Source organism: Ambystoma mexicanum, chromosome 11, assembly GCF_040938575.1.
Source record: "Ambystoma mexicanum isolate Mex_15411 chromosome 11, UKY_AmexF1_1, whole genome shotgun sequence".
NCBI classification, from domain to species: Eukaryota; Metazoa; Chordata; class Amphibia; order Caudata; family Ambystomatidae; genus Ambystoma; species Ambystoma mexicanum.
The window spans coordinates 1,097,705,469-1,097,717,526 of record NC_090934.1 but is presented as its reverse complement, the minus strand read 5'-3'; the positions used below and the strand labels follow the sequence as shown (position 1 = coordinate 1,097,717,526).

The window sequence follows — 12,058 nt, the reverse complement described above, 5'->3', positions numbered from 1 at the left end:
CCTGGTCCAAATAACTAATATTAGGCACAAGGGCCTAACTAAAGTTTTCTAAAATTTAAGAGCTTCAAACATAAGACCTTCCAGCTGGGCTTCTGACAATGAAAGGCGGTTTAGAATGTTCCAACAATGCCTTTCTTTTACTTCTGGCCAATCACTGATCCTTTTGGAATTCTCCATTTTGACTTGGGAAGCTCTCCACACTCTGCACAGAAAGTTAAGGCCCAAACCATACTTTATGTTAATCATATCCTCATTTCACCTCATTCATCCAAATCCCACGAAACCTGACAGTACCCCCCCCTTAACGCCCTGCCCCAGGGCCAACTTTAGAAGGATACTTTCTATGAAATTTTGCGACTAATTGTGGTGCATGCACATTCACCTCATCCTCCCATGTACGTTCCTCAGGTCCGAAACCTTCCCAGTCTATTAAATATTGTAATTTCCCTCTTAACCTCCTGGAATCTACAATTCTTTTCACTACAAACTCTTCAGATGAATTCTCTAACTGAACTGGTGAAGGTGGATGTACAACTCTAGTCCCCTGAATAACAGGTTTTAATAGACTAATGTGAAAGGTGGGATGAATTTTCAAGGAAGTAGGTAATTTTAACCGTACTGACACTGGATTGATCACCTTTTCTACTTTAAATGGACCTACAAAACGTGGAGTAAATTTGTTTTTGCCCTTAATTCTCAAATGTCTAGTCGAAAGCCAAACCAAGTCACCAACCTCATATTTAGGACCCAACCTCCTTTTTTGATCTGCAAATCTTTTGTACTTCTGTTTACTATCGAAAAGTACCCTTTTTGCTCTTTCCAAATTCTTTCTCATAGTTTTTAATCGAACCTCAACTCCAGGATTCTCTGACTCTTCAGTAATTTCAAAACTTAAAAACCGTGGGTGAAAACCTCTTCCAAGGTAAAACGGAGACATGTTAGTTGAATCTTTAGCACAATTATTATAAGCAAATTCGGCAAGCCAAATCAAATCCACCCATTCTTCCCCTGCCTGTAGATAACACCTCAGATATTTCTCCAGTTCTTGATTTACCCTTTCTACTTGTCCATTGGTCTCGGGATGATAACCTGATGATAAACTGACTTCCACACCCAAATCCTTACAAAAAACCCTCCAAAATCTAGAAATGAATTGAGGACCTCTATCTGAGATAATTTGATTAGGAAGACCATGCAGTCTAACTATTTCTCGCAAAAAGACTTTGGCCAAAACGTCTGCAGTAACCTCTCCCTCCATTGGAACAAAGTGAGCCTCTTTTGACAAGAGGTCCACCACAACTAGAATAGATGTACAACCCTTGTCACAAGGAAGATCTGTAATGAAGTCCAGGGAGATTGTATGCCAAGGACGAGGTGGAATAGGCAACGGTTCCAACAACCCGACTGGTTTTCCGGTTTGATTCTTCATTTGAGCGCAAATAGCACAGGTTTTTACAAAATTTAAGATGTCCTGACGCATTTTTTCCCACCAGAAGCTTCTCCTGACCAATTCCAGCGTCTTTCTAAAACCTGGGTGTCCGGACAGCATAGATTCATGACAGTCTCTTATTACTCTCTCTCGCAATTCCAAAATAGGTAAGTAAAGTTTATTTTCAAAAAACGGCAATCCCTTTTCAATTTTTCGAACCGGATCCTTTCGAACCCATTCCTCCATTTGTGCAATTGACATGGACTTTCGAACTTCTTCCTTAACATCCTCAATTTTCTGTATTCCGGCAGAAATAAAACAGCATGGATCGATAATGGATATCATCTCCTTTTCTGATTCCATCTCACTTCCAGGAAATTGACGTGATAAAGCATCAGCCTTTCCATTAAGCCTACCTGGCTTAAATGTCACTACAAAATCATAATCAGCAAAGAACAATGACCATCTTAACTGCCTTTGTGTGAGAGTCTTAGCTGATTTCAAAAAAAGCAGATTTCTATGGTCTGTTAACACAGTCACAGTATGTCTTGCTCCCTTTAAAAAATGTCTCCACTCTTCAAAAGCGAACTTGATTGCCAATAATTCTCGATCTGAGATGGTATAATTTTGTTCTGCCATAGAAAATTTTTTAGAATAGTAAGCCACTGGATGAAGTTGTCCTGTCTCTCGATGTCTCTGAGAAAGAACAGCCCCCATGGCAAGATTCGATGCATCCGCTTCTACATAAAAAGGCTGAGATGGATCTGGATGAATTAAAATAGGGGCCGAACTGAACCTTTTCTTTAATTCTTGAAATGCCTCCTCTGCCTTTGTCGACCACACAAATTTGGCACCTTTCTTTAAGAGTTTTGTTATGGGAGTAATCAACCGAGAAAATCCTTCAATAAATCTTCTGTAAAAATTTGCAAAACCTAAAAAGCTTTGAATTTCTTTTACTTTCGTTGGTGCTGGCCAATCCGTGATGGCTTGAACTTTGTTCGGATTCATCTCCAATCCCTTGGGAGAAACAATGTATCCTAAAAATTCCACAGAATTAGTATGAAACTGGGATTTTTCTAATTTAGCAAACAAATGATTCTCTCTGAGTCTTTGTAGAACCTTTTCCACATGAATTTTATGAGACTCTAAATCCTGAGAATAAATCAAAATATCATCAATATATACTACTACGAATATGTCTAAAAAATCTCTTAAAATTTCATCCATAAAGAATTGAAAGGCAGCTGGTGCATTACATAAACCGAAAGGCATTACCAAGTACTCATAAAGCCCAAATCGGGTTTTGAATGCCGTTTTCCACTCATCACCCTCCTGGACTCTCACCAGATGATAGGCACCACGTAAATCTAGTTTGGAAAAAATTGTGGCTCCCTGGACCTGATTCAAGATTTCCGAAATTAGAGGGAGAGGATACTTGTTTTTGATCGTAATCCTATTCACAGCTCTATAATCAATGCATGTTCTGAGAGACCCATCTGGTTTTGGTACAAAAAATAATGGAGATGCGGCTGGAGATTGAGAATGACGAATAAAACCCTTAGTCAAATTTTCTGCAAGGTACTCTTTAAGATAATCATTCTCCTTTTCAGTTAATGCATACACTCGACTACTTGGTAAAACCGCCCCGGGCTCCAAATCAATTTTACAGTCAAAACGCCTATGTGGAGGTAATTCTCCTGCCTCCTTTTCATCAAAAACCTCCTTGTACCCTTGATAACACTCCGGAAGATGTCCTAACACCGCTCCTATATTATGTCCTGTAATACCTGCATCAGTTAGAAAAAAGGAAACCAAACCTTGTGTTTCTTCCCTCCCAGGATTACCTTTCAAAAGGCAATTTTCTAAACAGAAACTAGACTGTAATTCTACCACTCGCCTACTCCAATCAATTTGAGGATTATGCAAGGTTAGCCATGGCATGCCTAAAATTATTTTCAAAATTGGTGTATCAATTAAATCAAATGAAATTTCTTCTCTATGACCTCCAAGTAATTCCATAACCAAAACACCAGTTTCATGAGTTATAGGACCTGATGAAAGAGAAGTTCCATCTACAGCCCGAACCTGTTCCACAACTTCCTTCCTCACAAGTGGTATTCCCAATGCCTTAGCTACTCCCCAATCCATAAAGTTCCCGGTGGCTCCTGAATCAATCACTACCGGTCCATACCCTTTCCTTTCCTCCTTCAAATACAAGGATACATTTACAGTTATGTGTGGAACCGCTGACTGAACTGTATTTGCAACTTGCTGTCCTTTTCCTCCGGCTGATGAAAATTTTTTGGTTGTAAAGGGACAATTTCCTAAAAAATGACCGCCCCTACCACAATATAGACACAAATTATTCTCACGCCTCCTAGTCTTTTCCTCCTTTGATAAAGGACCTTTTATTCTACTTTGTTGATCATTTAACCTTGGTTTCACTTCTTTACTACCCACCTCAAGCCTTGAACGATCTCCTCTAGTGACTGACCTCACCTCCCCCTGAGTACAACGACGCCTTTCTGCTTTTCTTTCACTTATACGATAGTCCAACTGAACTACTAAATCAATCAATTCCTCACAAGAAGAAGGGCGTTGGGCTACACTGGACAAGGCATCCTTCAATTCCTCCTTGAGACCTCTATAAAAAAGAGAAGACCTCTTCTCTGCTGGCCACTGGGATTCTAAAACCAGAGACCTAAACTGTGTGATATATGTGACCAAGTCTCTGTTTCCTTGACGCAAATCTAATAATTCCCCATCAACTTCTAAGGACATTTGTCTTTTATCAAACATTTTCTTAAATTCTTCCATAAAATGAGAAACATTTTTTAAAGATGAACTATTTTGCCTGACCAATAAACCTGCCCAAGTAGAAGCCTCTCCAGATAAATAAGACATCATAAAAGTAACTCTGGAAGCATCAGAAGGAAATAGTTCGGGCCTACTAAGAAAGTGCAACTCACATTGGGTTACAAATGTCTGATATTTACTTGAATCTCCATAGTAACGCTCTGGAGCTGCCAAAGGTACTGGCATAACTAATGCCCTAAAACCTCCCTCTGCCCCATCACCTCTACCCACACCTCTCTCCTCACCAGCCCTTACCAATTCAGGGGGAAATTCTTCTCTCCCAATTCCCTGCGTCTGTGCCACCTTTTCACTTAACTCATCTACTCGTTGTCCTAATTTTTTATTCTCTTGATATGCCACCTTTAATTCCTCCTGTAATTCCCTCACTAAAACACTTAACGCTTCCATTGAGAACTCGGGGTTCATGACAGCTTAGGAGGACTATTTTTTCTGGCCTTTCATACTGTCAGGCTTTCTCAAATCTAATGTTGTCCCCGGAAGCTGCTGAACCCCCGCAGTCCCCTTTGGATGCTAACCTCTTAACTGGTATCAAACAGTTCAGTTGAGAGCACCCCCAAGGGAAAGGGGGAAAATGGGACAAAATAATAAACTTCAGGTTTTGCTCAGCTTCTTTATCTGCCAACCTGTTGGTGAAAATAAAAACAATTCACTTTAGTCACTAACCTTTGAATTCCTTGGCTCTGACTTCTCTTTATAAATTTAAGTAAATAAACACGCCACCATACCCGATTATCCTCTGTGAATAACGTAGAGGACGTGTATGAATTCTACTGAAGAAAACATAAAAATAGAGTGTTAGATGCTCTTACTGATTTCTTCAATTCGGTTTTGCAAAAAACTGCTAATCTCTCTCAGTTTAAGGAGTTTGTCTTCAAGCAGCTCAACTGTCTTTTGCCCAAACAACCTGCTGGAAATATTATAGTTGTAATTTGTATTGGTGTCCAGCTTCAACACAAATTCCAAGAATGACACTCTAACTATTCAATTTAAAATTGTTTGTTTTCTGAATGTGTAATAGTGTTCATTAATTGGATCTTTTGCTTGCAAAGAAGATCGCTCGTGAAAGAAGCGTTCCTTTTACCAGAATATGCGCATGCGTGAAGATATTGTTTACTTCTTCTAAAATGGAAGCGCACATGAACAAGGAATTGAGTTAAAAAATGAAACTGTCTTGGGCGCATGCGTAAAGGAATAGTCTTCCACTCTTCTTAATATGAATTGCTCAAACAGGAAAGGAGAAATTCCTCAGTTCCGGAGACTAATCCTTGAAGAGGCAGCCTAGTGAAGATCACGCGCAAGGTTAGAATGTTAGTAAATTAAACATAACGCCTCGGAGTCGCGTGGCTACCACACTGTCACTTGCGCAGACAGTGTAAGATTTCTAACGCTAGTCCGACGCTAAGAAAAGCACTGTTACCGACAAAAGGTACAGTACTCAATAAACTTCTATACGGCCGAAAAAACACACTACGCTAAAATGAATAACAGACCTCCACACTCCAATTTGCCAGGTGCAAAAAAAATGTGACGCAGTTCAATTAATTTAAATACAGTTCTAGAAGTTCAAAAATAAATTCTTGAAAGAACAAAAAGAACTACTATATAAACAAAAACTAAGAAAAACAGGAACAAGTTAATTAATAGTTTTGATATTTAACTCCTGCTTGATAATCATAAAATTCCATAAAAGATAATGAAATCACTTAGATTGCTTCTTTCTTTCACCGGAACGTTTTCTAAGTTTCTTTTTAAATCTCCAACACTTTCCTGGTCCAAATAACTAATATTAGGCACAATGGCCTAACTAAAGTTTTCTAAAACTTAAGAGCTTCAAACATAAGACCTTCCAGCTGGGCTTCTGACAATGAAAGGCGGTTTAGAATGTTCCAACAATGCCTTTCTTTTACTTCTGGCCAATCACTGATCCTTTTGGAATTCTCCATTTTGACTTGGGAAGCTCTCCACACTCTGCACAGAAAGTTAAGGCCCAAACCATACTTTATGTTAATCATATCCTCATTTCACCTCATTCATCCAAATCCCACGAAACCTGACAACCTCACAGCCGACTTCTGTCTTCTTCCGCCCGCCCCCCCCCCGCGCCTGTCAGCAACTGCGCGCACTCATGTTAAGCAGGGCCACGACAGTTGGATTTAGAAAGACTGCTCTGAGCGGTCTCAGAGCAGTCTTTCTAAATCACTCTATGTAATTTTCGGGAAAATGAAATAACCCATTTAACTAAAAACCACTGCTATCGACTTTCGCTAGTCGTCTGTGTGGGTTTAGTTTAACAGTTCTTCTCGATGCCGATGCATAGTGTGATGGGAACGGATGCTTTCCTTTTAGCCATGTAAGAAACAAACCAGCTTCAGTAAGGCAATGTTAAAATGCATATCCCTAAGCACCACAGTGGAATAAAGCATGATACAATGACACAACTAAGATAAGGGCGCTGCCTTAAAGAAGAAATCAAAGCCTTGGGAGATATGAGGAGTGTCCATTGAACTAACAAACAACCTCCAGGTGTGCACTAGACAGGGGTGCTGCTAGGTCTGGAAAAGATCTGGGGCTACGATAATGTTGGGACTGGCGGCATTCGGGGCTAGCTCGCCTTATGGTTGTAACTCCTGAGCATCTATCCGGGGCCAAAACTAAAAGATCCAGGGCTATAGCCCCCTCAGCCCCCCTAGCAACACCTCTGGCACCAGATCTTAGCAAACATGGATTAAGCCACAAACAGGCCATGAAACAGCATTCACTCCAGGGCGGCCCTGTAACTAGATAAGGTTTTCTTGCTTCTGTTATCCCCGTAGTTCTTGAAATAAACTCTGCTGATAAAAATCCAAAAAGGAGCAGCACGTAACACAGATTAGTGCATGCTTAAGATACATTGTATTGATGAAACCCAAAGATGCAAAAAATGCATTAGTGCGTGCTGATTGCAGAAGACATGGCTTAGCCGTTCAATCGGAAGGGCTAATTTAGAGAGGTTTCAAACTAATTTGCTCTGGATGATATACTTTCGTGAGGGCCCAACAGAATGTTAAAAAGTGAGGAGCTGCCGGTAAGGAGTCTCAGCCACAGAATTCATAATGCAAATTTGAAGGCATTCCTATAACAACAACAGGATTGGAGTACAAAAACACTGACACAATGCTAAGCAGGCCTACGGATTCAAGGTGCAACTCACTTAAGCAATGGAACCCGAGGGTAATGGCCCGGGGCGATAGTTAGAAGCACGAGTGAAGCAAGGGCTTTAACGTAGCCCTGAGGGTATTACCCGACCGGTAATGCCCCCCTCCAAGGGTTCTATTGTTACTAGCACCCCAGCATGTCGTACCAGGATACTAATAGATATTCTTCTCGAGTCGGGAAACAGCAGTGTGACCGTTTCACGACTCGAGAAGAAAAAAAAAGCCCGCCAGGGATTGGGGAGAAGGGACTACATTTAGTCCCTTCTCCCTTTCCACGGCAGCCATTAAAACAAATGAAAACATTTAAACAAACAAAATGGCCACAATGGAACACAGAGAAGGGACTACAAGTAGTCCCTTCTCCCTTGTCCCATCTCCATTTCCATGGCGGCTTGACGGGAGAAAGAAAAGGAACTGCGAGGGACATGGCGCACGTCCCTCGTCAGGTAAGTGTTTGTCACCCTGGTAAGGACACGCCGAGGGCCAATCAGATAGTTTGTAACAATCTGATTGACCATTGCCGGGGACTAATAACAGAAATGCACCCAAAATGTCTTGTTTCATGTAGATAGGAGGTTGCTGAGCACTTTGTGCTGGACTGCTCTAATGCAAGTGGAGGGTGGACTAATGAAATGCAGCTCAGAGCGAAGTACCTGGTAGCTTACAGTGTAAATTTGCATGCTTTGCTGTCGCACCTTTTTATAAACCTAAGCCCCAACAAACGTTACCCAATTTAATTGGATTGGGCCCATGTTACTAAACAGCATCCAAGACAGTGGTCTCCAATTTCTTGAAGCAGAGACCTCTTGAATAAAATCAAATATTTGTCTGTATCCCAAAAATGCTGGAACTGCTATTATTTTCTCATTAAGACGGCACCAATCCTCCATTTTAAACAAATTTCTTGCTCCTTGTGACAACCAGACTTCCCCCTCTAGGAAGAGGCTTGCCCCACAGTTTGTAGGCCTCTGTTCTAATAATAATAATATATTATTATAGCATCTGGGAACCTAACCAGACTCCATATCTCAAGGACGTACAGATAACACTAAGACACCCTTTTTCAGGACAAAAGGCGGCATCCACATCTCTCTAATACCCCATCCTCTGAGTCATCAGAGGCGCCTCCACCATCTTATAGAATACATCACTGTTACAGCTCAGTGGCCTTGGTGGGGCCAATGGGTTTCCGCACCTGTAAGAGAAAGTCCCAACGCTGTAGCGCCCAGGGGCACCTCAGTCAAGGGATTCTGTTAGTCAGTGACCCTGAACAGAAGATTCCATAGCCTGATACACCGGCTCTTTTTTTACAGGTTGTAATAATTTGTAATTGAACATAGGTTAGATGTGACCTTCAGCAAAGCCTATGCTTTACAGTGGGTACATTTGAAGATAGAAAAAAATAATTTCAACTGAAATATGTCTGACATATAAAACTTTGTATATTGTTGATGCACTCTTTTCTAAATGTAGGATGAAGATTGCCATGCCCATACCTGCAACCTTCCTAGGCCACCACCTGCCTCGCCAAGTATTGCCCCCTTCAATTCCTCCAAATATAAGATAAATCAAAATACAATTCAGCGTTAACTCCTCCCCATTCGGGGCAGAGATGGTCCGTAACGGCCCAGCCTGCCTGAGTCTAAAGCAACGATGGCACAGGGCCATTATCAGAAAGGCCTGGCCGCAAGCACAGGCGTTAGCCTCCCCCAGGGCAAACGTCCAGTGTGCTAATTGCTTTTTTTGTTTAGGGAAATTCGTGCTGCGCCCAATTTCCATAAATAAAAACGTACAACTCAAGATGGCCTCCAGGGAAATAGTAAAGGGAGTAAGTCCCTTGTACTAACTGCATGGCAGCCATGTCGGGCAAGAATTATGGTGGAAGGCACGGCATTTAGGTAGGTGAGGACAGGTAAGGCAAGGAGTCGCAGTGGTGCAAGGCGGGGGGGCATTAGAGAAAGGGCCAATGCGAGATACGGCACACCTGCAGGAGAAGCAAGAGTTAGCCAAGAGAAAATGTGGTGGGTTACTGCTGGATTCAGCTCGCGTTCCTGGCCACCTGATTGGCCGGCGCCTCTCTCACAGGTGCTAACTGAAAATGCACGCTGTGCCTCTTAACAATAAAATATATACTGATTTTATTCTACAATCACCCCATCGCTCCTCACTTGTCTATAAACTCATGCTTGTAACCCTGTATTTTCTCAGATTACGTATGTTTGCTGATTTGTATACTGCTAACCTCATCAATTCCTGCTTTGTGATTAAACCATCAAACCGGATTTGGGGGGCGGGGGTTGTTCTGAGGGATGGGTGGTGAGGCAGCAGCCTTTGGTTTCACAGCTTCTGTGGCTAATAAAGGAACTTGCAATAGACACATGAAGAATGCATGATGTAATCATTGAGGAGGGACCGATTAACCAGGACCACACAATATTTGTTCTGTCATCCGAAAGGGAACGAGGAGGTTAGCATCAACAGGTTGTAACAGGTGTCCCTTTAGCAGCGCTTGCAAATGTCTGAGCAATTGGGCAATTCTTATTGGCTGTGGCCGGTTGTTTTCTTCCAGAGGCGACAGCCAATCGACGATGGTCTGTCTTTTTGTCCCCTATTGTGCAATTGTGGAGCATAAGCAAGCATGTTTCCAAAGAGTAGATGTGGTGGTCTGGAAGGTGGATCAATGTGAGTTTCAATATTTGTGTTATCAATTCCATATACTGATCAAATTCTCTCTTTGTAGATCAATCAGGCTGGTGGACAGGAAGATTGCGAGGAAAGCAAGGGCTGTTCCCCAACAACTATGTTACCAAAATGTAAATAAAAAAAAAAGAGACTGAATGGTTTCTTTTTTGGAAATGAAGAATAACCCATTGGTACAAGTACCAAAGACCATGGAAAGGTGGCCATCAACATGCCTGCCCTCCCTGCAGGAACCCTGGATTCGCTAGCAGCAAAGTAGCCTGCTGACTTATATGCAAGCCAAACCTTCCATCCCCGCTCACTGTCCAGGAAGCAGGCGTGCATCTCTATGCCATAGAAACACAGAAGGACTTGAAAGCACTGAAAATCAAGAGTTATTTATTGTATTTAAACTTGTTGCACAGCCGAGTGAGTGAAGGTGTGTTAGATCCTGTTGGGGCAGCGTTCCCAAAGAAGCAAAGCACTTTGCAGTCTGGGACCAGGAACCTACGGAGGGCTGTTCTGAGAAGTGCCTTTCGACAAATAACACTTAGGATGTTAAGTTATATGAAGACAATGGAGTTCTGTGCGCACTCCTCTCGCGGATAACGTTTAGCACGACTCTCTTGTATATGCTGCTATGGGTCGCGCAGAAAGGTTTCTGTATTTTTTGTGTTCATTTTGGGGCAATCTACCATCCCAAATCCGTTGCGATGGAACTGTATGTATTTAATTCTTCCGTATGGAGTCGGTGGAACTTACATAATGCTTTGTAGTGACTGTGGTCCACGAAAGTCACTGCAAATGACATGTACTGTACCGCCTTCCCAGACGCCTTATCCGTGATTTGTAATAGAATGTGGCTGGCCCATGTTGATATTATGTGTATATTGCTGTGGCTGTGGGAGGAAGGAATCTGTTTGTCTCAAGCTGTACATTTATAAAGGCAGATCATATATGAATTTTATTATGTTAGGAACATGTATGTATGTGTAATGTCGTAGTCCAAACTCTTCATTTGTTAGATAGTTGTATTAGGAGTATTACCCCAGGTACTGACAAATAGGCACTTACTTGTAACTGTAAAATCGGTTGAACTGCTTTCTAGGGCCAATTCCATTCCCTAACAATAAAAACAGCGATCGCTTACGATACACAAAATGACCGAGTCTACTTTTTATTAGCTGAGCATGCAGCAGTATGGCATTCAGAGAAGAGGTTAACACTTGTGTATGTTTCTTTTCATTTAGCAGCAGCAGAATGCATGCTGGACGTGCAGGGCATGTGCAGGGCATGTGCCTGTTATGCATCAGTTGGACCCTGGTGCTGAACTGCTTGCAGTGATTTGGAAAGGATGTAGGGGGTTGTAGAGGGCTTTTAAAGTTTGTGAGGGTCCCCGACCTATATTTGAGGGCCCACACTCCAAATTGATAACATTGGCATAAAAAGGGCAGAGTGTTCCTCCAAAGGGCCTGGTTTGCTTATTATTATTGTTATTATTTGTAATTGTATTAGCTGAAATTAATCAGCTTTTCAATATACAAAGTTCACCGGTAAAATAAGTAAAAACAGAAATTACAATATATTTACATTTAGAAAGAAAATTAGAAATTAAGAGAAAATATCCAATTACTCAAAATAACAGGAGATGATTCCGAAAACGGGAACCAGGAAGCAGTAAACAGACATTTACATGAATTTAGCATTCATTGCCCCATAAACAGACAACTCATTGTAAACAACCTATAGAACTTACAATTTAGACACATGGATGATTATTTGTATGATCTAAACTGCCCATGCAGTAATTCACAATTTAATTGTTCAAATGGCATTTGTGCTGTGCTCGGAGATAGGCAGATTTTCTAATTTCAAAGAT

The 12,058-nt window shown here is 41.5% G+C and overlaps 1 protein-coding gene across 5 annotated transcripts in view; it reads left to right on the top strand.

Moving 5' to 3' along the window:
* Positions 1–11,340, top strand: part of MYO1E (myosin IE) — a 933,795-nt gene extending 922,455 nt beyond the window's left edge. For all 5 annotated transcript variants that reach the window (XM_069624389.1, XM_069624388.1, XM_069624387.1 and 2 more), the window contains one exon: positions 10,241–11,340. In XM_069624389.1, coding sequence (XP_069480490.1) covers positions 10,241–10,317 — 77 coding nt within the window. In that variant the 3' untranslated portion in view covers positions 10,318–11,340. The remainder of the gene's footprint in view (positions 1–10,240) is intronic.
* Positions 11,341–12,058: the final 718 nt, after the last annotated feature.